At 52.4% G+C, this 27,894-nt stretch overlaps 3 protein-coding genes and 1 long non-coding RNA gene across 26 annotated transcripts in view; 2 read left to right on the forward strand and 2 right to left on the reverse strand.

Moving 5' to 3' along the window:
- Positions 1-169: 169 nt before the first annotated feature.
- MRPL2 (mitochondrial ribosomal protein L2) lies at positions 170-5,112 on the reverse strand. Of its 2 annotated transcripts, none has more exons than XM_081518781.1 (7): positions 4,910-5,112; positions 2,451-2,619; positions 1,560-1,701; positions 1,335-1,450; positions 1,148-1,258; positions 783-856; positions 170-427 (listed from the first exon to the last, which is right to left on the reverse strand). In XM_081518781.1, exons 1-7 carry the CDS (start codon positions 4,949-4,951, stop codon positions 215-217), a joined length of 867 nt encoding a protein of 288 aa, XP_081374907.1. In that variant the 5' UTR covers positions 4,952-5,112; the 3' UTR covers positions 170-214. The 2 variants fall into 2 exon arrangements, with proteins under 2 accessions (XP_081374907.1, XP_081374906.1); XM_081518780.1 differs by lacking the exon at positions 4,910-5,112 and adding an exon at positions 4,229-4,389.
- KLC4 (kinesin light chain 4) lies at positions 4,601-19,234 on the forward strand. 22 transcript variants are annotated; one of them, XM_081518765.1, is made up of 18 exons: positions 4,601-4,653; positions 4,980-5,253; positions 5,476-5,560; positions 6,232-6,513; positions 7,485-7,715; positions 9,411-9,492; positions 10,529-10,739; positions 11,184-11,271; positions 14,610-14,711; positions 14,953-15,126; positions 15,446-15,545; positions 15,751-15,803; positions 15,986-16,056; positions 16,233-16,341; positions 16,929-17,069; positions 17,332-17,447; positions 17,816-17,879; positions 18,764-19,234. In XM_081518765.1, exons 4-18 carry the CDS (start codon positions 6,256-6,258, stop codon positions 18,812-18,814), a joined length of 1,851 nt encoding a protein of 616 aa, XP_081374891.1. In that variant the 5' UTR covers positions 4,601-4,653; positions 4,980-5,253; positions 5,476-5,560; positions 6,232-6,255; the 3' UTR covers positions 18,815-19,234. The 22 variants fall into 22 exon arrangements, with proteins under 22 accessions (XP_081374891.1, XP_081374892.1, XP_081374893.1 ...); XM_081518766.1 differs by having other exon boundaries at positions 4,980-5,150; XM_081518767.1 differs by having other exon boundaries at positions 4,980-5,146.
- LOC145516900 (uncharacterized) lies at positions 18,476-20,345 on the reverse strand. The gene is made up of 4 exons (XR_014061849.1): positions 20,272-20,345; positions 19,626-19,721; positions 19,081-19,389; positions 18,476-18,666 (listed from the first exon to the last, which is right to left on the reverse strand). It is a non-coding gene; the product is annotated as an uncharacterized LOC145516900 (long non-coding RNA).
- Positions 20,346-20,375: 30 nt separating this feature from the next.
- PTK7 (protein tyrosine kinase 7 (inactive)) overlaps positions 20,376-27,894 on the forward strand; it is a 65,549-nt gene continuing 58,030 nt past the window's right edge. The window contains exon 1 of the mRNA XM_081518756.1: positions 20,376-20,725. Coding sequence (XP_081374882.1) covers positions 20,647-20,725 — 79 coding nt within the window. The 5' untranslated portion in view covers positions 20,376-20,646. The remainder of the gene's footprint in view (positions 20,726-27,894) is intronic.

Below are 27,894 nucleotides of genomic sequence, written 5' to 3' on the forward strand. Positions count from 1 at the left end.
CGTATAGAGGACTGGAGGCCATGGGGCGGCTGGAAGTGAGGCGGGGGGGGGGACGGCCCCAGTTGTCGCCCCATATTTTCCTTTCTCCTCCCCCAACGGTTGTTTACTTCCGTCCCCTCCAACACCTGTCCAGTAATGTACCATTCTCCCCAGAAAAACCAGAAACAGATTTAAAAAAAAAAAATGAGGGCTATTTTATTAGAGTCCAGGAATATCAGCTTTGGGCAGCAGCTGAGGGCAGCTTCACGTAACTCTTCATGGGGGGCAGCGGCCGGATCTTTCGGCCTGCCCAGCCCCCTTTGCGGTGCCATCGCCCACTGTTCGGCCGCTTTCCCAGCCAGCGGTTCCGCCCAGCCTTGCCGATGACCCGTTTGTTGTGATCAACGTTGGAAACACGGCCCACTGTGGCCATGCACGTCTCCAGCACCTGATGGAGAGAGCAAATGGAGGGGAATGCACCATGCAGGGAAAGAGCCTGACACGTTGAGGGCAGGGACTCTAGGGAACTTCTCAAACTGAAAGAGAGAAGGGGAGAAGATAGGGGAAAAGTACAACATAAGGGAAACCGAATGCAGGTCCTACAGTAGGTGAGAATGAAAGGCACTGTTCCTGCTCCATGATGGTGCCAACCTAGTCACATGGCAGAAAAGGACAGACCTAGCTCTAGGCACTTCCCAAAATAAAACACCTGGGAGCTATCCTGGGCAGGTAAGGTACATTCCAAAAATTCCTCCTGTACTGACCTCTCCCACCTGCACTCCCCCCCAACCCCCACCACGCACCTGCATCTGCCTCTTAGAGGGTAGCTGGATAATGGCTGTCCCATTCACCTTCCGTAGCAGCACGCCACAGGTCCCTGGGGAAGGGGAGAAACAGCTGCAACCCTCCACAGAGCAGGAGGTGGGGGCAGATTTTCCAAGGCTACCACCCCACACACTGCCCTTGCTTTCCCTTTGAGGGGTAGAAACACTGAAGCAGGAGGCATGTGTGGTTTTAGGTCAAAAACACAACCACCTCTTCAGCCTTTTTTTCCCTCTTTTTCTCTGCCAATAGATGAGATGTGGGCCCATGGGTTCAGAGAGCTGCAACCTCAAGTTCCCCCTGGGCTTTCAAACTGTAAGATCCCAACAAGTTCCTTTCTTCATACCTGCGGCTCGGATATACTGGGCCCCACGGCCTGGCTCACTCTCCACATTGTTGATGAGGGTCCCCACTGGCAAGGCCCCAAGAGGATGGGCATCCCCTTCCCGAGCAGCAACTAAAAAACAGAATTTCGTCAGCACCAGCACCCTTGCAGCATCTCACCCCACACACATCTGGTGGCCATCACTCACCTGCCATTCGGCCTATGTGGTCAGAGTTCAGGATTGTATCGCCAGCCTTCATGTTTTCTGTGGCAATGATCCAGCGTTTCCGGTTGCCCCCAGCAACCAGAGCTATGTCTGCTGACCTGTGCAGAGTGAGGGACAGGTAAGCAAACCACCTAGGCAGCCTCACATCTCCTGAAAAGCCACAGAGCAGTCAGCCAGCCACACCACCACTTCACATCCCAAACTTGCCTACAGGGATCATAGCGGACAGATATGACCTTCTCCTCAAAGGGTCCTGGCTTGGATTCTTGCTCAGGCCGGAACCGCAGAAAGTCAATCATTCGATAACGCTGCTTGTGGCCCCCGCCAATACCATGCACCTGGATACGGCCTGTGGTCAGGATAGCACAGGATCATGACCGAGTCAGATGAGTCAGTTCCCAGCACTGGGAACAGACACATCCTAGGCAGAGGGCAGTGCTCTCCCAACATTATGACACAAGCAGAAAAATGATTAAAATCTGCATAGCACAATGGGGTAAGTGGGAGTGAACACCCATGTGGAACTTGGTAAAAACACAATCACGGGGGGTGCTTCCCTGCTGGGTCAGTGGTAAAGAAGCTGCCTGCTAATGCAGAAGACACAGGTTTGATCCCTGGTCTGGGAAGATGCCACATGCTATGGAGCAACTAAGCCCATGTGCCACAACTATTGAGCCTGTGCTTTAGTGCCTGGGAACTGCAACTACTGAGCCCATGTGCCGCAACTACTGAAGCTTGAGCGCCCTAGAGCCCGTGTTCCACAAGAGAAGCCAAGTAGCCCCAGCTCGCCACAAGTAGAGAAAAATCCTGATCAGCAACAAAGATCTAGTATAGCCAAAAATAATTTCTGAAGGGTGTGCAGGAAAATGTCATGGAACTTCCTGAATATGTCGTTTTCTTCCATTACCTATCTTTAGGAGCACAGGCTATTTATGTTGTTTTATATTCTATTCTCTCACTCTTACACACATACTACATGCAGGAGGAGTCCAATAAATGCTTTTTAATTACATTCCTCTGCCTGTATCAAAATACAGGCCAAGGGTCCTACCATGTTTTTGCTCTTTACTGCTGAAATCTTTTTGCCCTTGTTCTTACCTGTGTGGTTTCGGCCCCCAGACTTCCTCATCTTTACTGGCATAGTGGTATACTTTGTACGACTCTTCCAGGACACAAACTTAGCACTAAGGGCAACAGAGGTAAGGACTGGGCGGCAGGGAAGCAACGTCGACGCAGATGGCAGCTGAAGGAGGACATTGTTTGTCACCTAGAAATAAATAGAAATCTTTTCACTTGAAAGCTTATTAAAGGAGAAGCCTCACAGAACCAAGGGAGAGGGCACAAAGTTTAGCTTGTGGATTCCTTCCTCCTGGAAGCGTCCCAGACCAGCTACCCCCAAACTCGACCCTTCACAGCGTGCACAAATACCAGTTCAGAATGCTTATGTAGATGCATGTGTGTTGATCACCTCTCCTCATCTGATCCTCTCACCTCTGAAGTATTTCTTCAATGGAATGTTCTCCCCTTGGTGTATCTTCTTCCAAATTTGCCTCAAAACTTTCCTCTAAGAAACTCTTCCTTCCTTAAACAACTACCTTCTCCAGTGCTGGTTAATTCCTATATATCTATGTACCACCATCAGCACCAATGCTTTCTGCCCATTTTGCTGCATGTTTCTGAGAATTTTCCAAATATGAATGGGAGAGATCATTTATGTCTTGTTCCCTGCTGTTTTCTCAGCATTTCACACAGCAGGTTGGTTTGGTTTTGAATTTGAAGTACACAGCTGCCAAACTCGACCATCAGTCTGAAAAGTCCAGAGAGAGTAAGACTAACTTTCCTGTAATCACTAGTTACCCATGTCAACAAATTGGCACTTGCCATGGGTGCTTGCCATCTACCTCTATAAGGATTAAATCATGCGCTGCTGCAGCTGCTGACCTCCAACACCCCCTGATGGAGCTCAGGATGGAGAGCAGAAATGAGGCACTTGTGTTCCCAAAAACCTCGCATGAAAGATCTTCAGATAGTTGGATATTCTCAGGAGCTGATTTTTATGAGCCCAATTCTTTTATCTCTTCTCATTGAGAAAAACACTAACATTCTTCACGGTGACAACTGTTTCTCGTGACTAGCAGAAGCTTCACGAAACCAGCAGAAACATTAAAAAAAAAAAGTGCTTGATCGCAGCCCACTCCCCCTTTACCAAAATCACATACATACTGTCCTTCCCTTCTGCCTCTCTGGAGCAGTTTCTCAGAGCTATCTGAGGTGCTATCTCCTGGGATGCAGTCCTCACATTTCCCCAAATAAAACAACTCTTATGCCATGCATTTTTTAAGTCGACACCCATTAGGAACTTCGTGATATCTTTATGTTAGTCTCCAATTCTCGGTTATCTTGACCTTAATTCCATAATCTCAGTAGTAACTCATCTAATGGTTATAATAATGGTTAAGAGTCCAGGCTTTGAAGCCAGACTGCCTAGCTCCAATAGTTGGTGTGTGACCTTGGACTACTGATGTATTCTCATATGTAAACTAGGACTTATAATAACTGTAAATGGTTGAGAGGAATTCACTTATTTAAAACGTCTATTATGCTTGGCTTATAAGAAGACAATAAATGTAAGTTACTGAAACTTACACTTTTGTCTACAAATCACTTTCACCTCCAATATCTCGTTTGAGGACTCCAGTGACCCTGTGAGATAGCAACACTTAGAAAGGAGAAAGCTGAGGCTGAGAGTGACTTATTAAAGGCCACGGGCCGGTGTGACTCCTAATGAGACTCGCATCTCCCACCTCGATTCTCCTGGAGACCCCTCTCCGGCAGCCAGAGTGGAAACAACTACATTCCCGGGTAAGATGGATTACCTGGGCGGCCTGGAGCAGGCCTGGGCCGGGGATGGCGGCAATCCGGGGGGTCAGGCTCAGTGAGCCAAGAGCGCGGGTCACTGCCCGCAGGGCCATGAGTCTGGCCAGACTCGGGCGTGCTCAGCAGTCCACCATCACCTTCAGCCCGGCCGCCTGGCACTGCTGGATGACGCTAACAGGTCCCCGTGCCGTCGCTCCAACATGACGTAAAAAGAGGCGGGTCAAGAACCCGACACAAAGCTGGACACACATCTCCTTTCCTTCCTGAGCATAGTATAGCCAATCCTGGAGCGACTCTTGGGTCGTGTGACTAGGGAACAGGTCCCGCCCCTCGGAGCCGTCAAAACAACTGCCTCGAGCGGCAGCCATGATGGATTTAAAGGGGCAGCACCGGCAGGCGCGGCAGCCAGCCTAACAGACTGCGGGTAAGTCTTTGAGGGTACCTCTGGGGCTGAGAGTTGAGGTCCCGCAACCTCTTTGCTGCACTCCCGGAGAGATGAACAAATGAGCCCCTCCGACTGAACTCACAGAACTCGACTCAAAAACTCCGCCCCCCGCGATTCTTCCCGCCCCTTCGGCATCCAGACAGACGGACAGACGGCCTGCCCCGCCCCCTGCGCTACCGACTGACTCAGTAACCTCGGGATTGTCAGGCCCCAAGTCTTTGCCCGCGGTGCGGACCTCGGTCGTCCACCCGCATCTTCTGCCGTCACACCGGCCCATTTCTCTCTATCCCCACCCTGGGCCTCAGGGCAGGTCGACAGCCTGGGACACTTCTCCACCGCAGTCCCAGGCCCGGGAGATCAACTCCTAGCGCAGCGTTTCCCTGCGATCCCGCAGCCGCTCAGCGGACCTGCCATTCTTCCCTGCATCATCGGGCTTCTGGGAGGCACCGTAAGGTGACTCCTCTCAGAGTCTGTTAGTATGTGGTCATAATAGACACAAAAGCTCTATATAGAAGTGACTGGGCTAGGAGTGACCAGGTCTTCCTTCTCACCCGTTCCCAGACACGCCCCTTGCCGCAGGTCTCAGACTAAATCTCACTCCCTTCTTGGGAGAAAATAGCTCCCCGGGCTTGGAGTGGGAGGTTGGCTTGGGGAAGGAGGAGGGACGTTGGTCGTCTTGAAGACCTGTAGGCAAGGGAGGGAGGGCGTTTGTCCTGGGTGGGGCTCCATGCCAGGTCCTCTGGGTGGCTGTGAAGCGGTGAGGGAAGGGGTGGGAACACTGGACTTCTGGACTTTGGGCAGGGCAGATCCTTCTGAGTCCCTGGCTGCTTGAACAGAGATTCTTCCGGGCTCCCGCCTGAACGCCACAACCAAGGGCTCTATACAGGTAAGACGACTTCAAAGATGAGAAGCAAGGCCCTTTTGAGGAAGTAGGAAGACAGCCTGGAAGAAACAGAGCTGACCAGGCATGGAGATGCTGGGCTTAGCCCCGCGGGTGACTCAGCCTGAACACCTTGAGCCTCTAGACCCTTCTCATCTGGGTCCTGTGATGAAAGCTCCTCTCTTTTTCGTCTCCCTCGTTTTCTTGATTTAACTTTGAAACTTATTCCTTCTCCTCTTTGGAAAACACTGCAGTATTTTCTGCATACCTTCTGCCTGCTTTAACTCCATTCCCTTTGCAGCTCTATCAGACAGACACTCTCTGTGTTCTCTGTGGTGCTGTCTCTCCTTTCCTGATTCCTTTTCCTAACCCAAACTCTGTCTTCTCCAGCTTTTTTTTTTTTTTAATTTAAATCCCGCTGCTACTTCTCTGCATCTTTGTTCTTTCAACAGTTTTTCTTCTTTCAAGTCTGTTCCTCTCCCTCTGTCTTTCCCACAACCTTAGCTTTATGTCTAGTGTCGTTACAGGCTGTCTGCTCACTGGTCACTCTCCCTCCAATTAAACTTCAGGGTCCCCCCGCCCTCACCCCTACTTGGGTTCCTACTGCTCTCTAATCAAGGTGCACAGCCACTCTTTGCTAATCTTTACCCCAGCTGAGCTCTGTTGTTTCTCTGTAGCCCACGCAAGGTCCCCTGGCCAGGATGTCGGGCCTGGTGTTGGGACAGCGGGATGAACCTGCAGGGCACCGGCTCAGCCAGGAGGAGATCCTGGGGAGCACTCGTCTGGTGAGCCAGGGGCTGGAAGCCCTCCACAGTGAACACCAGGCTGTGCTGCAAAGCCTCTCCCAGACCATCGAGTGTCTGCAGCAGGGCGGCCATGAAGAAGGCCTGGTGCATGAGAAGGCCCGGCAGCTGCGCCGTTCCATGGAAAACATCGAGCTGGGGCTGAGTGAGGCCCAGGTGAGCGGGAGGAGGTGGTGCCAAGCGGCCCTGGGTGGATGGAGGAGCAGTTGTCTGATTGGAGCTTTGGGGTCATTTGGGATCCCCTTGTCCTAGCGGCTTGGATTCGTTCACCCAATAAATATGTATTAAGTCTCTACCACGTGCCAGACACTACGCTTCAGACACATCACTGAACAAGAACAACCATAAATCTTGGCCATCTTGGAGCTTACATTCTAGCTGGGAGAGGCAGACTTTAGACAAATAAATAAATGATTCAGTATGCCAGAGTGATAATCGTTAAGGACAAAAGGATAAAAATCAAGCAAGGAAGGGGGTTGGGGTGTACAGGGAGAAGATGCAGTTTTAGATAGGGTGGCCGATAGGAGCCTCACTGAAAAGGTGTCATTTGAGCAAAGCAGTGAAGACGAGGGAATGAGTCACACAACAAATGGGGAAAGAACATCTGAAGCACCGTGTGAAGGCCCCAGCCTGGAGCCTTTCCTGTGAGTTCAGTGAAAGGCCTGTGTGGCTGCTGGATTGTGAATATGGGGAAGCAAAATAGAAAATGAAGTTGAAGAGGCAGTTGGGGGGGGCAGATCACATGGAACTGTAGACCATCATAAGGGCTCAGCTTTTACTTTGAGTGAGATGGAAGCTATTGGAATGTGTTGACCGGAGGAGTGATATGGTCTAACATTTTGAAAAGATTGTCATCTGGCTGCAGGTTTGAGAATAGACTTTAGGGGAACAGGGGCAGAAACAAGGAGACAATTACCTTGTGAGGAGGCAACTACCGTTATCCAGGTGGGAATCGATAGTGGCTTGGCCCAGGCTGGCCCTGGAAGTGGTGAGAAATTTGATTCAGGGTATATTTGGAAGGTAGACTCATCACTACCCACCCTACCTCCGGGTCTTGCCGGCTCCCCTCCTGCTTACCCCTCACACTCCTACTTGGAGCCCAGCGCTCACAGGATGTGCCTACCTAGGTGATGCTGGCTTTGGCCAACCACCTGAGCACAGTGGAGTCGGAGAAACAGAAGCTGCGGGCGCAGGTCCGGCGGCTCTGCCAGGAGAACCAGTGGCTCCGGGACGAGCTGGCGGGCACCCAGCAGCGGCTCCAGCGCAGCGAACAGGCCGTGGCTCAGCTGGAGGAGGAGAAGAAGCACCTGGAGTTCCTGGGGCAGCTGCGGCAGTACGACGAAGACGGGCACGCTGCGGTGAGCATGTGCAGGACAGCTGGGCATCAGCACACACACAGGGCAGTGGCTGCGTCATCCTCCTGAGGACCAGCAGCCCTGCCCGACCTGCCCCCACCTGGCAGAGTTCAGGTCCTGACACCAACTCCAGAGGACAGCAAGGGAGAAACCAGTCACTCATTCAGTCAACATTTGATTAAATGACTGCTGTGTGTCAGGCGCACTCTGCTGGGGGTGCAACAGTGAACAAGACAAAGTTCCTGCTCCCATAATAATAGATTTTTGGCATTTGGACAATTCCAATTGAGAATCCTAAGTGCTGTAGGTAGGGAAAACACAGCCCAGTCGAGCAAGTCCTTCTAAAATTTGCTCTCGAAATGTGTGGAATTTAACCTTCACGCAACAGGCATTTATATTTCTCTGTGCCTTAGGCAAGGCAAGATGTGTGTCAGGTAGATCTGAGAAGCTACAAAACAGAGTTCCTGCCTTCTTGAGCTTCTAACGTAGCTGTAGGAACAAGACTTACGTGTGAGAACACGTATGCAACAACACAAAGCAGCCAGTGCCCAGTGCTGAAGGAGAGGTTCAGGCAATGTGGGAGGAATCCCAAGGAGATAGGGTCGTAGGGGCTGGGATGGACTGAAAGATTCACAGAGGAGGCGGGGTACAGGGATGGGTAAGATTTAGGTTGGATTATTTTATTTAACTGGATTAGGAATTGGGGTGGATTTTGATGGTCTATGAGGGAGAAGGGGGAGCTCTCTAGACCAGATGTGTGTGTGTGTGTGTGTGTGTGTGTGTGTGTGTGTGTGTGTGTGTGTGTGTGTGTGTGTGTGTGTGTGTGTGTGTGTGTGTGTGTGTGTGTGTGTGTGTGTGTGTGTGTGTGTGTGTGTGTGTGTGTGTGTGTGTGTGTGTGTGTGTGTGTGTGTGTGAATGATAAGGCATCAGGGCTGGAAAGGTGGCCTGACCCAGGGACAGTGGGATGACTTGACAGTGGGTCACCCTGGTGAAGCTGGGCAGAAGGTTGGAAGTGTTTGTACAAGGTTGCAGTGCTTGTTGGGGTGAAGCGTTTTTGCCTGGTGTGAAAGTAGGTTGACAGTGAGAACTGGGCATTACGTCCAGAGCAAGCGGTGGCAGATGATGGACACCAGGCTGAGCTAGACATTCTGGGTATGTGTCAGTAAGATAGGACACACCCCTGCCCTCAGGAGAGACTAGACATGTAATCAGTGTAAACACATGGGATCAATGCAGGACTATAATTACCAGAGTCAAGGGAGAGAGAGATGGCGAGGGAGAGAGAGATGGCGGGTAAGGGTCCTTAGGAAGGAAACTCTTTGGATATGAAGGAATGGAAAGTCATGAGATTTTGGCTGAAGCATCTCTTGTTTGTTTGAGGTTTTTTGTTGTTGTTTTGTTTTTGGCTGCACTGCGTGGCTTGGAGGATTTTAGTTCCCCAACCGGGGATCAACCTGCGCCCCCTCCAGCGGAAGCTGAGTCTTAACCACTGGACTACCAGAGAAACCCCCGTCTTTGTTTTTCTATGAACAAGAGAGGCCTAGGCTTGGCAGGACAGATGCTGGCCTTCCCAGGGGCAGGGACAGCGACAGGGGACTTGTCCCAGACCCCACCTGTCAATGATGTCACAGTTTAGAGGGGGCTTGAAGAGGCTGCCAGGGCTATCTCATCTCAGACATGCTGCTGCTTCCTTTCCAGGAGGAGAAGGAAGGTGATGCCTCCAAGGATTCCCTGGATGACCTCTTCCCCAATGAGGAGGAAGAGGACCCCAGCAATGGCTGTGAGTCTGTCTCTGGAGTTGGAGGGTGAAGTGGGGGCAGCAGGGGGCTGGTGAACACAGGACGCTCACTGTCCCGGAGTGGGTTCTCCACTGCCTCTGGAGATGGGCTCGGGACCAGTACTTTGATTCCCTCAGCTTCCCCCTTATTCATCAACATTTATTAAGCACGTCGCCCATGCCAGGCACTGTGTCGGGCACCAGGGAGACCAAGATGAGAACGACATGGGTCTTGCCGGTAAGGAGCTCACTCGAGAGTGGGAGAGTGCCCCTGGAGAGAAGAGCATGAGCTCCTCAAGGGAAAGGACCAGGTCTTTCTTATCTTTGTATCCCTGGCGCAGCCCTTCCTCAGGATTGCTGAGTAGTTGTTTTTTTTTTTTATTACGCTGGGTCTTTGTTGCTGTGTGCCGGCTTTCCCTAGTTATGGCCAGTCAGGGCTACTCTTTGTTGCAGTGCTTGAACTTGTCATTGCAGTGGCTTCTCTTGCTGTGGAGCACAGGCTTTAGACACACAGGCTTCAGTGGTTGCAGCACTCGGGCTTTAGAGTGAGGGCTCAGTTGCTGTGGGGCATGGACTTAGTTGCCCCGCAGCATGTGGAATCTTCCCAGACCAGAGACTGAACCCGTGTCCCCTGCACTGGCAGCCAGATTCTCATCCACTGTACCACCAGGGAAGTCCATTGAGTAGTTTGTTGAATGAATGCATGACTGAGTGAACAAATGGGATTGTGACGGGCAAAGAGGCAAGCAGAGGAGTAGCAGTTGAGGGACTTCCCTGGCTGTCCAGTGACTAGGACTCTGAGCTTTCACTGCCCAGGTTTGATCTCTGGCCGGGGAACTAAGATCCTGCAAGCCGGGGCGCAGCCAATAAAAACTTTAAGAAAAGAGTAGCAGTTGAGGCAGGTCTCCGGCAGGCAGGGAGCCTGGTGGGGGTTGGTCACAGGCAGGGAGAAAGACTTGAGTGGGGAGGGGCGGGCGGACAGCAGAAGGAGAGCTGGTGTCATCTGAGGGAATCTCTGTCATCTTCTGCGACGGGGTAGTGTCCCGTGGCCAGGGCGCCCAGCACAGCGGCTATGAGATCCCGGCAAGGTTGAGGACACTGCACAACCTGGTGATCCAGTACGCAGCCCAGGGTCGCTACGAGGTGGCTGTGCCGCTCTGCAAGCAGGCGCTGGAGGACCTGGAGCGCACGTCTGGCCGCGGCCACCCCGACGTGGCCACCATGCTCAACATCCTGGCTCTGGTGTATCGGTGAGTGCTACACCCTCTCCGGAGCCTGCCTCCAGGTGTGGTCCCACCTTGATCTGCCTCTGGCTGTCCTTCCTCCTCTCCACAGGGTACTTCTTCTCCCCCCCACCAGGGGGCTTCCTTGTCTACCGGACTCTCGTGCTTTTACACCTGAGCCCTTGACCTCAGAATCCTCACCCCTCGGGCTTTTGGCTTCTCCTGTCTCTCCTCTAGGGAGGGTCTTTTTCTGTTTCTGTCTCTTGAGTCCTGTGACTTTGGCCTCCTCTGGGCATGGCCACTCTCTGGGGGTGGCAATGACCCCTCTCACTGCCCCCACCAGGCTTCCTGTTTCCTCATGGCAGGGCCCAGTCCCTAAATGTACCTTAGCTATCCCGAAGGGAAGGAAGTAAGGAGATAGCTCAGCGGCAGAGTTTGGGCTAACCCCTTGTCACTTTTGTCCTCTTACAGGGACCAGAATAAGTACAAGGAAGCTGCCCTCCTGCTCAATGATGCCCTCAGCATCCGGGAGAGCACCCTGGGCCGGGACCATCCTGCTGTCAGTACTTCTTGCCCTCCTTGCCCTGTGCTTCCTCTGCTTGTCCATCTGCTGCCCTTAGCCCACTCCCCGGGGGTTCTCAGGAGGGAAGTGTGAGGACTCCTTTCTCCTAGGCACTGTCCACTCATCCCAGTGGTTCTCAGCTCTCTCAGACCCAATATCTCCTTTTTTTAAAAAAATTTTAATTGCAGTATAATTGCTTTACAGTGTTGTGTTAGTTTCTGCTGTACAAAGACATGAATCAGCCATATGTATACATATATTCCCTCCCTCTTGAGCCTCCTTCCCACCCCTTCAGGTCATCACAGAATATACAGCTGAGTTCCCTGTGATGACTCTTTCTTACAATTAATATTTTCCTGAAATTTAACTCATATAATGTAACCTACCTAGCTGTATAATTTCCTCAAAAGTTGAATGATACTCTATTAATATAAAAGAGAAACAAGGAAAATAATTTATAATAAGATATATAATACTTTACAGTAAAATGAAAATACAGTAACAGTTGTGCTGAGTGCAGCAATGTTAGAAGATATAATAGTCTGATATACAATTAATGAAAAAATTTATATGTGAAAGTGAAAGTCGCTCAGTCATGTCCAACTCTTTGTGATCCCATGGCCTATGCAGTCCATGAAATTATCCAGCCCAGAATACTGGAGTGGGTAGCCTTTCCCTTCTCCAGGGGATCTTCCCAACCCAGGGATTGAACCCAGGTCTCCTGCATTGCAGGTGGATTCTTTACCAGCTGAGCTACAAGGGAAGCCCTTTAGATGTAGAAGAAGTAAAACTAGTAAGTCTTTTTATGTAAAAGTATGTACTAGGAATGTGAAGTCAAGTGGGCCTTAGGAAGCATCACTGTGAATAAAGCTAGTAGAGGTGATGGAATTCCAGTTGAGCTATTGCGAATTCTAAAAGATGATGCTGTTAAAGTGCTGCACTTAATATGCCAGCAAATTTGGAAAACTCAGCAGTGGCCGCAGGACTGGAAAAGGTCAGTTTTCATTTCAATCTCAAAGAAAGGCAATGTCAAAGAATGTTCAAAGTACTGCATAATTGCTCTCCTCTCACATGCTAGCAAAGTAATGCTCAAAATTCTCCAAGCCAGGCTTCAATACTATATAAACCAAGAACTTCTAGATGTTCAAGCTGGATTTAGAAAAGGCAGAGGAACCAGAAATCAAATTACCAACATCCGTTGGATCATAGAAAAAGCAAGAGAGTTCCAGAAAAACATCTACTTCTGCTTTATTAGGGCTTCCCTAGTGGCTCAGACGGTATAGCGTCTGCCTGCAATGCAGGAGACCCGGGTTCACTCCCTGGGTGAGGAAGATCCCCTGGAGAAGGAAATGGCAATCCACTCCAGTACACTTGCCTGGAAAATTCCATGAACTGAGGAGCCTGGTAGGCTACAGTCCATGGGGTTGCAAAGAGTCGGACACAACTGAGTGACTTCACTCACTCTGCTTTATTAACTATGCCAAAGCTTTTGACTGTGTGGATCACAACAAACTGTGGAAAATTCTTCAAGAGATGGGAAAACCAGACCACTTGACCTGCCTCCTGAGAAATCTGTATGCAGGTCAAGAAGCAACAGTTAGAACTGGACATGGAACAACAGACTGTTTCCAAATTGGGAAAGGAGTACATCAAGGCTGTATATTGTCACCCTGCTTATTTAACTTCTATGCAGAGTACATCATGCAAAATGCTGGGCTGGATGAAGCACAAGCTGGAATCAAAAGATTGCTGGGAGAAATATCAATAACCTCAGATATGCAGATGACACCACCCTTATGGCAGAAAGGAAAGAACTAAAGAGCCTCTTGAAAGTGAAAGAGGAGAGTGAAAAAGCTGGCTTAAAACTCAACATGCAAAAAACGATGATCTGGTTCCATCACTTCATGGCAAATAGATGGGGAAACAATGGAAACAGTGACAGACTTTATTTTCTTGGGCTCCAAAATGACTGCAGATGGTGACTGCAGCCATGAAATTAAAAGACACTTGCTCCTTGGAAGAAAAGCTATGACCAACCTAAACAGCATATTTAAAAGCAGAGATGTTATTTGCCAACAAAGGTCCATCTAGTTAAAGCTGTGGTTTTTCCAGTAGTCGTGTATGGATATGAGAGTTGGACTATAAAGAAAACTGAGTGCTGAGGAATTGATGCTTTTGAACTGTGGTGTTGGAGAAGACTCTTGAGAGTCCCTTGGACTGCAAGGAGATTCAGCCAGTCAATCCTAAAGGAAATCGGTCCTGAATATTCATTGGAAGGACTGATGCTGAAGCTGAAACTCCAATACTTTGGCCACATGATGAGAAGAACTGACTCACTGGAAAAGACCCTGATGCTGGGAAAGATTGAGAGCAGGAGAAGGGAATGACAGAGGATGAGATGGTTGGATGGCATCACCAACTCGATGGACATGAGTTTGAGCAAACTCTGGGAGTTGGTGATGGACAAGGAAGTCTGGTGTGCTGCAGTCCATAGGGTCACAAAGAGTCGGACATGACTGAGCAACTGAACTGAACTGAGCTGATTTACTAGGAAAAGGACAGAGCAGGAGTTCCCTGGTGGTCCAGTGATTAGGACTCCATGCTTTCACTGCCAAGGGCCTGGGTTCAATCCTTGTTCAGGGAACTAAGATCACACAAGCTGCATAGTGCAGCCAAAGTAATATTTTTAAAGTTAAAAAAAGAAAAGAAAAATGACAGAACAGAAATATTGGCACATATAAGATTAAAATACAGTGTTAGATTAAGTAATAATAAGCCAGATTTCTCTGTAATAAGAGAAAGAGAAATAACTTTAAGTAGGGTCAGCATGTAAGACAAATGCTAGATGTGTCAAAGGGGAGAAGACGAGAAGTAAGGTGTTTTTGAAAATGAGCTGGCTAGAAAAAGAATTCCCTGTGTTATGACATGTGATAGGCAAGGATGATATGTCTCAGGAAGCATAACTCCTGTCTTGATATCCCACCAAGTGTCAAAACTTATATTTAGTGTTTGAGTGTCTGGCAGGACATCAAAAGTTGCCTGGGCTGTCAGCCATACAGGCACCACATCTGTAGCATATTTGCTCCCCCAAAGGTAATAGTGCCCACAGTCTTTATGGCAACCAAAGGAAACCCCGCCTCCAGAAATGTCTAAAAATCTCCTTAGGGGGTGATACCACCCCTGTGGAGAGCCTCAGAGCCTTGGTGGTCAGCACTTTCCCCTCCCCCCACGCACCTGTGGCTCTGGTAGCAGAGTCCATTTGTCTGGGAGTTGGACAGCATGGGGCCCTGCTGTTCCAGGTCCTTTGTCTGATGGGGACAGGCCTGTCTTCCTAGGTGGCAGCCACACTCAACAACCTGGCTGTGCTCTATGGGAAGAGGGGCAAATACAAGGAGGCGGAGCCGCTGTGCCAGCGGGCACTGGAGATTCGAGAAAAGGTGCCTGTGCCCTCCACCCATTCTACCCTGTTGCAGTGACCCCTCCTCCCCTATCTCTCTTCTGATCTACCCTTTTCCCTTCACTTCTTTTTGACTCACCCTCCATCTCTCCCTGTTCCCTGTCCCTTCATTCCCAACCCCCTGCTCCCTCCATGGGTGCGTGCACACACACACACACACACACACAGACACACACATATACATAGTCACAGCCATCCATCTCTCCTTTGCACCACTCCAGGTCCTGGGTACCAACCACCCAGATGTGGCAAAGCAGCTAAACAACCTGGCCCTGTTGTGCCAAAACCAGGGCAAGTATGAGGCTGTGGAACGCTATTACCGGCGGGCGCTGGCCATCTATGAGGGACAGCTGGGGCCAGACAACCCTAATGTAGCCCGGACCAAGAACAACCTGGTAAGGGAGGGAGGGGCAGAGGCAGTGGGAGGAGGGGAGGGGGTGCACCGTAGTCTGGTACATGGTCTCATCGCTTTTGTGCCCAGCTTGGGGGCTGCCTGTAGGTTCTGAGGGGTCTTCTCCCTTCCCGTGGGAAGGCAGAAGTTCCGTAGCCTCTCGGGAGTGGAGTGGGAACACCCTGGACCCTGCAGCTGGACAAGGAGAGGGTGAGGAGGATCTCTGGGGAAAGTCATAAAGAGACCAAGAAGTGGAAATGCCAGGCCTGGCTGAGACTTCGTCTCCACCTCTTGCTCCCGTGTTTTTGCCTTCTCGCCCCTAGGCTTCCTGTTACCTGAAACAAGGCAAGTATGCTGAAGCTGAGACTCTCTACAAGGAGATCCTGACGCGTGCCCATGTGCAGGAGTTTGGCTCTGTGGATGGTGAGTGGTGAGGGCCTGAGTAGGGCGCCGCAGGGAGGAAAGGAAATGCAGACCAAAGATTGGTGGGGGGAGGGTCGACCACAGTGGTTCCAGGGGGAGCCAGACCCCTTTAGTCCAGGGCTATTGGCCTCTGGGTCCTGGCTCCCCCCATAGTGTCCAGCTCTGTTCTCTAACGTCGCCACCCCATCCCGTGTATCACCCCCAGATGACCACAAGCCCATCTGGATGCATGCAGAGGAGCGGGAGGAAATGAGCAAAGTGAGTTAGGGGCCCAGCCTGGGGAGCCGGGGACTCTCGGGGCCTCTGACTTATTCCTGCACCAGCCCTAGATGCCTGGTGCCTTCCCACACCCAGCCTGCACCCCAGCCCTGTGCCAGCTTGTACCCCAGCATCTCTGTACATTGACCTCTGGCTTTCCCTCCTGCTCTGTCCTCCTGCAGAGCCGGCACCGTGAGGGCAGCACACCCTATGCCGAGTATGGAGGCTGGTACAAGGCCTGCAAAGTGAGCAGGTGAGAAGCCGGCATGGGCATGTGGGCTCCGACACCCTCCATCGACTCCAGATGCCCCCTCCTGGCTCTTCCCCTGCTTCCTGGGGACCTTCCCTCAGCCTTGGCTCTGCTTCTTCTCCTCTTGCTTGTTTCCTGAGTCCATCTTCTCTTCCTTCCCTGGCCTCCCCCTGCCGCAGCCCCACAGTGAACACAACCTTGAGAAACCTCGGAGCTCTGTACAGGCGCCAGGGAAAGCTGGAGGCAGCTGAGACCCTGGAGGAATGTGCCCTGCGCTCCCGGAAGCAGGTCAGGGACCAGGAGGGGAAGGAGGTCCAGAGGTAGGGCTCTGGGGAGAGGAGCGGGGACCACTGAGGCTGCTTGTGAGTCTCTGAAGAGTAAGAGGAGAGGCTGAGGAGGAAGATGGGAGAGGCTGGTGAGACACTCTTGTGGTTGTGGTTGTTTTTAAGTGTGTTCTTAACCCTCACCTGCCCTTTGTGGTTAGGACTCCAAGTTCAAGCTTCACTTCACTAAACAGAACTATTAACAGGGAAAGACCACCTTTTGACAATGTGAAGAATCTTGTGAGGAAGGGCATGGGCACAGTGGGTGAACGGGCTGCAGTTGAGGGAAGCTCTGAGTCAAGAGTTTCTCAAATCACAGGTCTTGACTCACTGGGTCCTGAAATCAATTCATTGTGGGCCTTGGCTAAAGATAGATGTGTATCTCTAACACATTGCAAATAGAAAAGGTGAGTGTCTCCTTTCTGGTATGTGTGTAGTCAGAAGTCACAAGAAAACTCTTTCTTTTGTTGTGGCTGGTAGTGAGAAAAAGTTTCAAGTCCCACCCTGAGGTGTTCAGAAATGGGAAGTCCCAGTTCCTTCTTTTCTTTCCAGGGCACTGACCCAATCAGCCAGACCAAGGTGGCTGAGCTGCTTGGGGAGGGCGACAGTGGAAGGACCTCTCAGGAGGGCCTGGGAGGCAGCGTGAAATTCGAGGGAGGTGAAGATGCCTCGGTGGCTGTGGAGTGGTCAGGGGTGAGTCTGATCATCGCCCCTTGAACTCTCCTGCCTCTCCTGGTGGTGACAAGAGGCTCTGAGCCCACAGGATATGAGGGCACCTTGTCCTCATCCCAGTCCATTTAGCCCATCCCTCTCTGGGGCCTCTCTGCAAGCCAACTGTTGACCAGGCTAGGCTTTTGGGGAAGGGGGAGGTGGCCAGAATCAAAGGTAGGAATAGACTCAGAGGCCAATCTCCCTGGGATCCTCTTAGCCTCTGTTCCCCATTCCTCTCTGCCAGGATGGCAGTGGGGTGCTGCAGAGGAGCGGCTCTCTGGGCAAGATCCGAGATGTGCTTCGTAGAAGCAGCGAACTCCTGGTGAGGAAGCTCCAGGGGTCCGAGCCCCGGCCTTCCAGGTATACACTGAGACTGAGATATGGCAAAGTAGGCAGGGCTCTGTAGAAGTGTCTTGGGAGAGAAACATGGAGGAGGTCAGTAGGATGGCCATGGAGAGAGGGTGGGAAAAATAGTGCCCTGGTGTGGGGACAATACCTAAGCAGATGCTGGTGACTGAGGAAGATGAGTGTGTGTGTGTGTGTGTGTGTGTGTGTGTGAGTGTGTGTGTGTGTGTGGGTGTGTGTGTGTGTGGGTGTGTGTGTTGGGTGGGGAGGTCAGATGGTGAGGAGGCAGTGATATGAGTATGTGTGGTGGTGCCCAAGCGTCCCAAGCTTTAGGGCCACCCATGGGAAGAGAAGAGGCCTCAGTTCTTTCTTTTCCTTTGTAGCAGCAACATGAAGCGGGCAGCCTCCTTGAACTATCTGAACCAACCCAGTGCAGCGCCCCTCCAGGTGAGAGCAGCGCTCATTCAGTGCATTATGGGTGAGAAAGAAAGGACAAACCCATTGGGAAGAGGGGAGAGTCACCTGGGATGAAGACTCTGTCAGGGAATTGGAGGTGGGCAGATAGGAATCAAGCAGACAACTTTTTTGGGGCTGGTGACCCCCAAGGACACTTTTGGGCCAGAGAGAGCAGAAATAATCAGGAGGGGAACAGGAATTGATGTTCTCTTAATGGGTACTTTAGAATTATGAATAATTAAGGAATGATTTGGGGCTTCAACGGTAAAGAATCCACCTGCAATGCCGAAGCCACAGGAAATGTGGGTTCGATCTCTGGGTCAGGAAGATCCCCTGGAGGAGGAAATGGAAACCCACTCCAATATTCTTGCCTGGAAAATTCCATGGACAGAGGAGCCCTGGTAGGCTACAGTCCAGGGGGTTGCAAAGAGTCAGACACAACTGAACGACTGAGCATGCACGCACACAGGGAATGATTCGGGAATACTAATTGCTCTTCCCCCATAGCCACCATACTCCTCACCTTGCAGAGTCAGCAGTAGATGAGAAGGGAAAAGGGGAAAAAAAAAAGTATTACCTCATCTCCATTTGAGAAAACACAGCAGTGACATTTTAATGGGAAATGACCACTCGCATCAGCACATTCAAAGTATATCCCCGTATTCATGTGGTTCTTCCAGGTATATTCTCCACCAGATCTTGGCCTTCTGGGAAGTCCGAGCAAAGGCAGCACAAGCCCTAGAGCTTGAGGCTGAGGTTCCAGACTCCATCCTAGGTCCTGAGAGAGACCGTAGCCATGAGATGGACAGACTCCAGGGGACAGTCTTTGGGAAGCTGGGGTCTGTGGGCTGATGGCTTGGTGTTGTCTGTTTCAGGTGTCCCGGGGCCTCAGTGCCAGCAGTATGGACCTCTCTTCAAGCAGCTGACATTCAACTCACGCCCCACATCTGCTGGGTTCCCCCACAGCCCTCACAGCATTCCCTGTTGCTCCTGGCTCTTCCAGCCCCAAGGTGGGACAGTGAAGGGGGAGCAGTTAACCAGAAGATTGCTGCTGCCCTTAGGGTCTCAGCCCCCTCCTCAGGAATCCCCTTCAGGAAGGACCCTCAGGACATCCTCCCCCCACCCTGTGGCCCTCTAGAGTAGCTAGCTCTACTACTAGGGCCCCCAAAGTGGGTAACAAGCAGGTACGCACCTCAGAGATGCAGCCTGCTGCTGGCTTTTCTGTCAGAGGGCTTCGGGCTGGCCAGCCAACCTGCCTTGCCCTGGCCTCTCTTGTTCCCTCTGCTGCCTCACTTCAGGTCCATGTATTTCACTTTTCTTAAATAAAAGAATCAGGTAACCATTGAGCCACTTGAGTCTTGATGGAGAGGGCAGGAAGCAAGGGTTGCGTCGAGGCCCTTCACAGAAGGGCGCAGGGTAGTGATGGATGGGGCAGCAGGAGGAATGTTGCTTCTTGGGTCTCCTCTCTTCCTTCCCCTGTTTGTATCCTCTCCAGCAGGGCCTGCAGGAAGGCATCTGGGGGAAGGGGGAGGCCCACAACGCAAGGAGAAGGTGCTGTGGACTGGCTTGTCAGGGACATGTGGCGGCCATGTGGCAGGACCCTGGAGTCCTGGCGCCACTGCTCACGGCCTGTGAGGCCCTCTGTGGTGGCCCCTCCTCCTCCCAGCTGCTTGGGGGAAGGGAGGTCTAAGAAGGCCTGGGAGGCCCTCTGGAGCCAGAGGGGGATGAGGCACTTACTATCCATCCCCTCTCAGCAGATCCTGGAGGCCCAGCAGCAGCTGGGGCCCATCTTCTAAAGCTTGACTCCTCCTGACCCGCCTCCTACACCCCTTGCTGCTTTCACAACAAAGAAAGAATGTGGGAGTTGTGGCGCTGGGGGGTGGGGGGTGCCTGGAACAAGGGCAGTACTGGGCCTCCCCACAGCTGGAGACTTGGCCATGCCCTGATACGGCTCAGACCGCTGGAGATGGACTTGGGATGAATTTGTCAGTTTAACAGCCTTCAGTCCGCCGTTCAGAGAGCCCAGTCTCTCTCTACCTTTGGGTTCCGATTGGTCCAGAGCCAAACCAGACCCTCACCATGCACTGGACCCCAGGCTACCTCTCTACTGGGGCTCCACAGTAGCTCCAGGTTACCTTGCTTGGGGACACCAAGGACACCATTCTGTTCTAGATCTTCCTCCAGATATCACGTTGCTGCAAAGTGAGCCAGAGCCCCCACCCTTTCCCCTCCCACCAGAGAATTTGGGGGAACTGTTGGCCAGAGCCCTCAGGAAAGCCTAGAACCAACCCGTCTTCCCCAGGAGCCACGGAATCACAAAAGTCCCTTTAGGTCCCCTGAGTCCCCGCACACGAGGTGGTAGGCGCAGCATCCGCTCCCTGACCTCGCTCAGGTCCCCACACTTTCCCGGGCCTCCTCCACTCCATCCACTCTCCATCTCTAGACCCCTCCCCCAACTACGAGCTCCTCCCCACCGCGGCGGGGAGGGGGCGTCTAGGGGGCGGGGCGCCGCGCGGCGCCTGGGCGAGGAGGGGGCGTCGCGGGGCGGGGCTTGGCGGCGGCGGCGGCGCGCTAGGACTCGGAGGTACGGGGCGCGCGCGGCTCTAGCTCAGGACGCCTCGGGCTCGGGCTCGGGCTCCGGCTGCGGCTGCTGCAGCAGCGCCCGCGCTCCGGTGCGCTCGGCCTCCTGGGCCTGCCGGGGATCGCTGACCGCGAGCCCGCCGTGCGCCCGCGCGCTCCTTTCCCCGAGCCCGCTGCGATGGGAGCCGCGCGCGGAGCCCAGAGCAGCCCCTGCCGGCTGCCTCTGCTCAGCGTCCTGCTGCTGCTGCTGCTGGGCGGTGAGTCCCGGGGAGCTGGGGGAGCGCGGGAGCCCCTAGGGCCGAAGAGGGCGCCGGGGAGGTGGGCTGGGGCGGGGCAGACACCATGCGTGGGTCAGGGGCTCGCTGGGGGGGAGGGGGCGAGGTCCTGGCGGCCGGGAGGTGGCGAAGCCCCAGCGCACTCGGCCGGGGCCCCTCTCGCCCCGGGCCGGCGAGGACGCGTTTCCAGTCTCCCCAGAGTTTTCCCGACCTGAGCCGAGAGTTTGCTCGGGAACTGCCGGGAGTTGCCGACTCCCGGGCTCCAGTGTCGCGTTTCTCTGCGGGAGAGAAACGACTACCCCCACTTAGGGGGTGCAGCTCGGTGGCTGGCGGTGGGGGAGACGGAGTCTCCCCTGCAGGCTGAGCCTAGGTGAGGGAGGACGGCCTGGGGTCGGATGCGGGACCGACCTGCGGTGCGCGGGCGCACGGAGCTTTGTTACCCACGCCGGCCCGACGCTCCCGGCTTCCCTCCTCCAAGTTCCTGGGCCAGGCTGGGTCCCGGATCGCCCCGATGGTAAGGGCGGAAGAAGGGAAGAGTGAGGGGCCGTCCCATCTCCAGCTCCCGGGCCGGAGCCCTGAGCCCACTCCCGGCCGGAGTCGGTCTGGGAGCTGAGTCCCGGGCTGTCGCGGTGACTAATGTGTGAAGAAGGCCTCTGCCAAAATCGGGCATGGCCGGCCTGCAAAGGTGCGGACGGGGTTGGTTCTGTCTCCTTCCTGAATTCTCATTCTCTCTCTCCCCAGCAAGGAAAGAAACTCTTTCTACAGGCAGAAAGGCAAAAAAAGAGTCCATTCTGGCTTCTTAGAGGGCCTCAGGCTTTTGATGAGGGTGTGGCCCCTATCTCTAGGGCCGACTGGACCCGACCCGCTTCTCCCCCATCCCCACCCCCGCCTTTATTTCCTGACTTGGTCACACCTGAGAGTCATCACTGAGGTGTTGAACTGCTTCGGAGGAAAGCGCCAAGCTACCCCCACACCCCCCAACACTCTGGACTGGAAGTATGCCTCCCCGTCCCGTCCCGTCCCCCCACCTTACAAAACACAAAATCCTTGGCGATGATCCTGGCAGCAGCCCTCTCTGAGGAGACTGTGCCCAGGTGACCTGGTCCTAGCTTATTGCTTTCCTCCTCCTTTGAAGAGTGGCCACCGGGAGGCTGGAAGGGGTGGGTGGGTAGAGAATTGCCTTTTCTGAGGTCTCCCTGGTCTGCCAGCTGTTGAGGGGTTTTAGTGTTGATGGAATCAACATCTCCCCCACCCCGGGTTGTAAAAGGAGATGTAAGAACAAGTTCCCTGAGTTAGTAGGAGGTGTTCCTTGAGCCGCCCTGTGTTCCTTCTGCTGCCCTATGTTCCTTCTGCCGTGTGGGGTGGTCATGCTCATGGCAGAACCTACATCTGCTCCGGGAGGAAGTAGGGAAGTTTTTTGCACAGCCAGGATGGGGGGGGGGGGCACCTAGCCATATGGGCTGGCAGCTGGAGCTCACAGGCTTCCTAGGTCTTCCTAGGCTGTTGGGGTTTTGGTGTGTGGGGTGCCGGATAGGGCTGCCTCCACTGCTGAAGTTTCTAGAGTTCTGGGGGAGATTCTGGTGGAAACAGGGCTCACATTCAACAAATGCTAAATTCCTTCCATGAGAAGACAACCCTGATGTTAATCAATGTTAATCCGGTGACGGGTGTTTAGCAGAGGGAGGGGTCCTGGTGGGGGGAGTTAGGGCAGGCTGCGGGTTGGGGACTGGAGGCCTGGAATCTCCTCTGGGGGTGGGGAGATGTCTTGTGCTCAACAAAGGAACATTTTAATGAGAGCCTTAAATCAGTTCCACCAAATGTGTCTTGGTGTGGAACCTGCCTGTGTGCTGTAAACAATTTCAGCCGAGGCTGAGGCGCCTGCTGTCTGTGTTCTGGTGAAACCCAGGGGGCTCAACCTACCCCTGGATAGCATGACTTCAGGGGGCAACGATTTTTTTTTTTTTAATAGATTACAGTAGGTTTTTCCATCTCATTGTTAAATTGTGTGATTAGCTGGAGAGGTAGTGAGACCCCACTGTTAATAAAGTAAGAGTAAGGGACCTAGGTTGGCTAGGTTTGTGGATTAGGCCATTTTGAAGTTTGGGTAATTATGCTGTAAAGGGCTGAGGAACTTTCCGAACTTTGAGATCCCCATTGTGATAAATATGGTGGAGGAGGAGGAGGAAAGGGCTTGATGTTTGAAACCTGGGATTCTTCTCCCCACCATTGGGATGGTCGGTTGCGGTCATTACCCATCCCTGTTCCCACCCTGGTCTCTGGGTTCCCTCCTCCAGGCTCTTGTTTCTTTGGAGAGATTGAGTTGTTACGTCCTGAGATTATGCAGCCTGTAATTCAGGCCATTTATCAGTGATGGGCTTTTCTCAGATGTTGGGATGTATGGCGGGTGGGCACGGGTAATCTCTGCCCATCGCTTGCCAAAGGATCTAGTCAGAATCCTGGCATTCAGAGCAGGGTTGAGTGGTGGAGAGGGCCCAGGCCGTGGGGATGAAGTGTTTGGCAGCACGGCAACTCGGATCCTTTGACAGGCTCTGTGGCCCTGGCAGGCTTCTTGACCTCACAGTTTGCCTCCTCGCTGGAGGGACTCACTTCCTGGAGTTGTGCTGAGGATTAAATGTAATGAAGTATATAAAGGGCCCCTTTCTTGTGCTTCCCTCTCCTGTGGTGTGCTGCCAGCATACCTTTCCAGCTTTACAGTCACCCCCAACAATAAACATTTTCCACTCACCGGAGCTCTCTGTTCCAGCCCAGCTAGTCTCTTTCCCATCCCTGAAACCACCCGGGGGTTTGCAGACCTTGCTCTCCTCTCTGGCCCATCTGGTATGTGCCCATCCCCACCTCCACTTCCTCCCCGAGGCTGTCCCCCCATCTCTCCTGCTAGAAGGTGGACGCTTGGAGAACCTCTGGACCCTTAGGCCATCTTCCATATTTTTGTCCCCCTTGGGTTTTTAACTTACTGAAGAGATTTACTTACTGTAGAATTCATTACTGTATCTTATTTATAATAGATCCTTATCTAGGTTTATTAAAAAGTTAATGAAGCTTTTGGGTACAGGGCAGAGTGACCATTGGCAGAGGTAAGCAGCCCCTTTTCGTCTAGGCTGTGGGTTGGGGGGCGGTCTTTGTGCCCTTTCCCTGCTTCTCTGGGTTGGGGTTGCCTGCTGTACTGTGACCCAGCTAAGGGACCAGATAGACCTTCCTTGCCTGTCTCTGAGGTGTCTGTTCTTTGTGGCAGTTTTCTGAGTTTTGATGGCGGGGTTTTTCTCCAGGAGTTCTGGGTTTGGGCATCCACCTCTGTGTAGGAAACTGACCTGCCTGGAAAGGCCACAGCTCAAGCACTTTGAGCTCTGTGGGGGCTTAGGTTATCTACAACTTTGCCACTCAAAACAAGGTCCACAGAGAAGTGGCATTAGCATTCTCTGGGGGTGTGAATTGGAGTCCCAATGTGCATTTTTTTAAAAATTTATTTATTTTATATTCACCTGGGCCAAAGTCTCAGTTGTGGCCACTCTTCAACCTTCATTGTGGTGTGTGGAGCCTTTCATTTGCAGCAGGCGAACCCTTAGTTGTAGCATGTGGAGTCTCGTTCCCTGACCAGGGATGGGACCTGGGCCCCCTGCGTTGGGAGCACGGAGTCTTAGCCACTGGACCACAGAAAAGCCCCTCAGTCTGCATTTTAACAAGCTCCCAGGTGACTGCACCGAAGGTTCCAGGAGTCTACTCTCAGCATCCCTCCTTGCATAGAAACTCAAGGGACAGAGCCTTCCTGTTGCAACAGTACAAAGCATGGGCCCCAGATCTTGCACGGTATTTAAAGACTGACATTAAGTAACTTCTGGTTCATGTGAACACTCTCCAGCATTGTGTGTACACTTAAGAATGACCTCCCTTTGGGTTGAGTTTGAATTAGGTTTTGCCGGGACATTTGTACATTAAAGGTGTGACTCCGGAGGATTCGCAACACTAAGTGTGAAGTTCAGTTCCTCAGGGAGCCTCAGCTTTTCCTAGAGGAGCATGTGTAATGTTTTACAACGAGAGCCAGTGGAGAAATCAGATTTGTTTGTCGGGAGTTTGGTCCGTAGAGGACTTTTCAGGAACATGTTTGGTTCACAAAGGGAGGCAGTGTCTCTGCTAGGCTGTAACAGTCGTAGTTGTTAAAAATTTTGGAGGATTTCATATTTTGGAGTGAGGCGGGTTTGGGTGGGTTGTGTATGTGTGTTTAAGCCAGTGGCAGCTTCTGTGAAGGAGAGTGGCCAGTTCAGACTCTAATATTTGAGCCAAGAGCAGTGTGGGGCCAGGGCTTCAGTCTTTGGTGAATCCCTGATGGAAGAAAGGGTCATTAAACCGGGTTGGGTATCTTGGCCTGCATCCCTGAGCCTCCTTCGGCTCTCCCTAACCTCAGTACATACCTCTCTGCTCTGTGGCCCTGGTGAAGCCACGTGGTGGGGCCACGGGCGCGGGCGCTGGCCTTGCCCACAAGCTGCCGATTTGTCTCTCTCCCTCTCTCCTTGAGTCCTGTGCCACCCCCCTCCCCCAGCTGTCTGGTCCTTTGTCCCGAGGGTGTGGGGGTTCTGCCATTGTGGCTGGTGGCGAGTCCTGCCTTGGGGTTCCCTGAGTTCACTGCTTAGTGCACAGTCAGCCCCGCTGAGCCCCCTGGCACTTTGGTGGAGCTGGCTGGCGCAGGAGCTGCTCCAGCTAATCAGTGGTTTGAGGAAGCCCTCTGTAGTATGTCACTTTTTCCATCCTCTTTTCTTCTCGAAGTTCAGGCCATTTCCCTCCCAGTAATGCTACACTGTGGGGCAGCTGTGGGGCAGGGAGGAAGCCTTGTCGAAAGGGCTGACCTATGCGGGCACCTTCCCCTCTTACAGCTCGGTTTGGAGTCCCCGTGTCTTGTGTCCCTATGTGCATTAACTCTGAGTGAACGCACAGGTGAGTGGAACGCGGTCTGCCAGGTCCCAGGTCTGCAACCTACAGACTCCAGGTCCCCTGCCAGAAGCTTAGACCCTGATGTACCGGTCATGCACCTGCTGGCTTAGGTGTGTAGGTAACTTCTGATAACTGGGTCCTGAGTCATGGGGGTAGGGATTGGGAATCACATGTTAAGAAGATGGGCATTTGTGTGTGTTTCTCAAAAATGCAGTCCAGAGACCATCGGGGAATATAGTGGGAGGGCAGGTAACCGGAGGTACTGGTTAAAATTTGAGTTGCTTGAGCTTTAGTGCAGGTCTGCCCATCAGAATCGTTGGGGGAGGAGCCAAAACATGTAGTTTATTTTCCCATTTGTTAGATTACACTAAAAAAAAAAGTCTTTTGGCCACACTGAGCAGCATATGGGATCATAATTCCCTAATCAGGGGTCAAACTCGTGTTCCCCTGCAGTGGAAGCTCAGGGTTTTAACCATTGGACCTTCAGGGAACAGGGATGTCCCCTACATTGTGTTTTTTGAATAACCAGTCCAGTCACATAGCTCAAGTCTCAAAAGGAAATTGCATTTGAAAAGAGCTTTCCAGGAGATTCTTACCTAAACTCAAGTTTGAGACCCAGTGCATAGCCACACAGAGAATTTGTCAGTCTAAAGTGGAGGCGGGGGGACTTTCCTGGTGGTGGTACAGTGGCTAAGACTCTGCACTCCCGATGTTGGGGGCCCTGGTTAGGGAACTAGATCCCTCATGCTGCAACTAAGAGTTTGAATGCCACAGCTAAAGATCCTGCAACTAAACCCTGGCGCATCCAAATAAGTAAATATTAAAAACAAAATAAAGTGGAGGTGTGGTGATAAAAAAGAGGTTGGTATTAATGCTGAGGGACTTAGGATGGGCTCAGTTCAGTTTTGGGGTGTCTTCTATGGAGCTGTCTTAGGTGGGGTAGGAGGCAGGAAGGAGACAAGATGATGAAAATCAGATGAAGTATGAGAGACAACACTTGGTCAGGTGCTCAATAGATGGAAGAACGTTCCAGAGTGTGTAGGAAGGTGAGTTCACCATGCAGAAGCAAATGGGGGAGTGGGAGGGCTTCAGAGAGGAGAGAGGATTGACTTTGCTGGTAGCTGTAGTCCGCAATGAGCCATCAGAATGATGGAAAGACATTGATTGGATCAGGCATCTGAAAACGTGGGTGCTTCTCTGCTAATATCACACGTGGTAAAGGAAGAGAGGTGACACCCATGGCTCACTGCTGCCTGCCAGTGCAGGAAACATAAGAGACGCAGGTGCGATCCCTGGGTTGGGAAGATCCCCTGGAGAAGGAAATGGCAACCCACTCCAGTATTCTTGTCTGGAGGATTCCATGGACAGAGGAGCCTGGCGGGCTACAGTCCATGGGGTCTCACAGAGTCAGAAACAATTGAGCGACTGAGTACACAGCACACGCATGACCGTGAGCTGGTTATTTAACCTTTCCAAGCTTTAGTTAACTCATGTGCAAAATGCAAATGATGCTGACGCCTGCCTGGAACTTAGGGGGTTGCACTCCCGGCTGTGAAGGTGGTTGACTCTGGGAAGCAGCCCCTCTGGTCATCCATGCTGTCTCTCCCCAGAGACGGTCCTAACCTTTTGTCTCCTTTTAAGGTGTCGGCCTTTCTTTCCAGTCCCTGTCTCTAGAGTGGCCTGCGAGGGCTCAACCTAGTCACTCTTGAACGACAGCTGTAGAAATAGTTTTCTCACTCTCAGGCAGATTTTCTAAATGGGTCTCCATATTCCAGCAGCAGGTCAGAAAGGTGGGCACAGCCCCTTTATTTCCTGGTGGGAACTCTTCCTCCCCGTATTCCAGTAGTAGATTCTCTCCAGGGTGGCCAGTGCTGGTCTACTTTAGACTACACCATCTCCCTTGGCCTGCTGAATTCCTTCCAGGGAGTAAACTGTGCTGCTTGTGGAGGAGGCGACTTTTATAATACCCAGGGGAGGGCTTTTATCATTGCAGGATGGTGTCGAGGTTTCCCCAGGCAGTTACTCTAACTTGTGGGAACTTCTGTGAGAACCATGCCGGAGGTTCCTGAGGTGTTGTGTGGTCTCCCTGTGGGGGGAGGTTACGGTGGCCACAGTGGGCACTGCCTCTGCTCCTGGAGGCACACTGGCTCTCTTTTGTCCGCTCCTTGGGTTGGTGGTGGTTTGGGGGGCAATGAAGAGAATGCTTG

This window comes from Giraffa tippelskirchi, chromosome 8 (assembly GCF_054371585.1).
Source record: "Giraffa tippelskirchi isolate mGirTip1 chromosome 8, T2T-mGirTip1v1.2.pri, whole genome shotgun sequence".
NCBI lineage: Eukaryota > Metazoa > Chordata > Mammalia > Artiodactyla > Giraffidae > Giraffa > Giraffa tippelskirchi.

What these genes read in the sequence shown, in the direction of transcription:
- KLC4 (XM_081518765.1), top strand. Translation starts at nt 6,256, where the DNA reads ATGTCGGGCCTGGTGTTGGGACAGCGGGATGAACCTGCAGGGCACCGG. An exon ending in CACTGGAGATTCGAGAAAAG is followed by an intron (nt 14,712 to 14,952) that starts GTGCCTGTGCCC and finishes GCACCACTCCAG; the next exon opens with GTCCTGGGTACCAACCACCC. An exon ending in CCCTGCGCTCCCGGAAGCAG is followed by an intron (nt 16,342 to 16,928) that starts GTCAGGGACCAG and finishes TTTTCTTTCCAG; the next exon opens with GGCACTGACCCAATCAGCCA.
- MRPL2 (XM_081518780.1), bottom strand. Translation starts at nt 4,324, where the DNA reads ATGGCCCTGCGGGCAGTGACCCGCGCTCTTGGCTCACTGAGCCTGACC. An exon ending in CCACATAGGCCGAATGGCAG is followed by an intron (nt 1,259 to 1,334) that starts GTGAGTGATGGC and finishes TCTGTTTTTTAG; the next exon opens with TTGCTGCTCGGGAAGGGGAT. An exon ending in CCTCTAAGAGGCAGATGCAG is followed by an intron (nt 428 to 782) that starts GTGCGTGGTGGG and finishes TCTCTCCATCAG; the next exon opens with GTGCTGGAGACGTGCATGGC.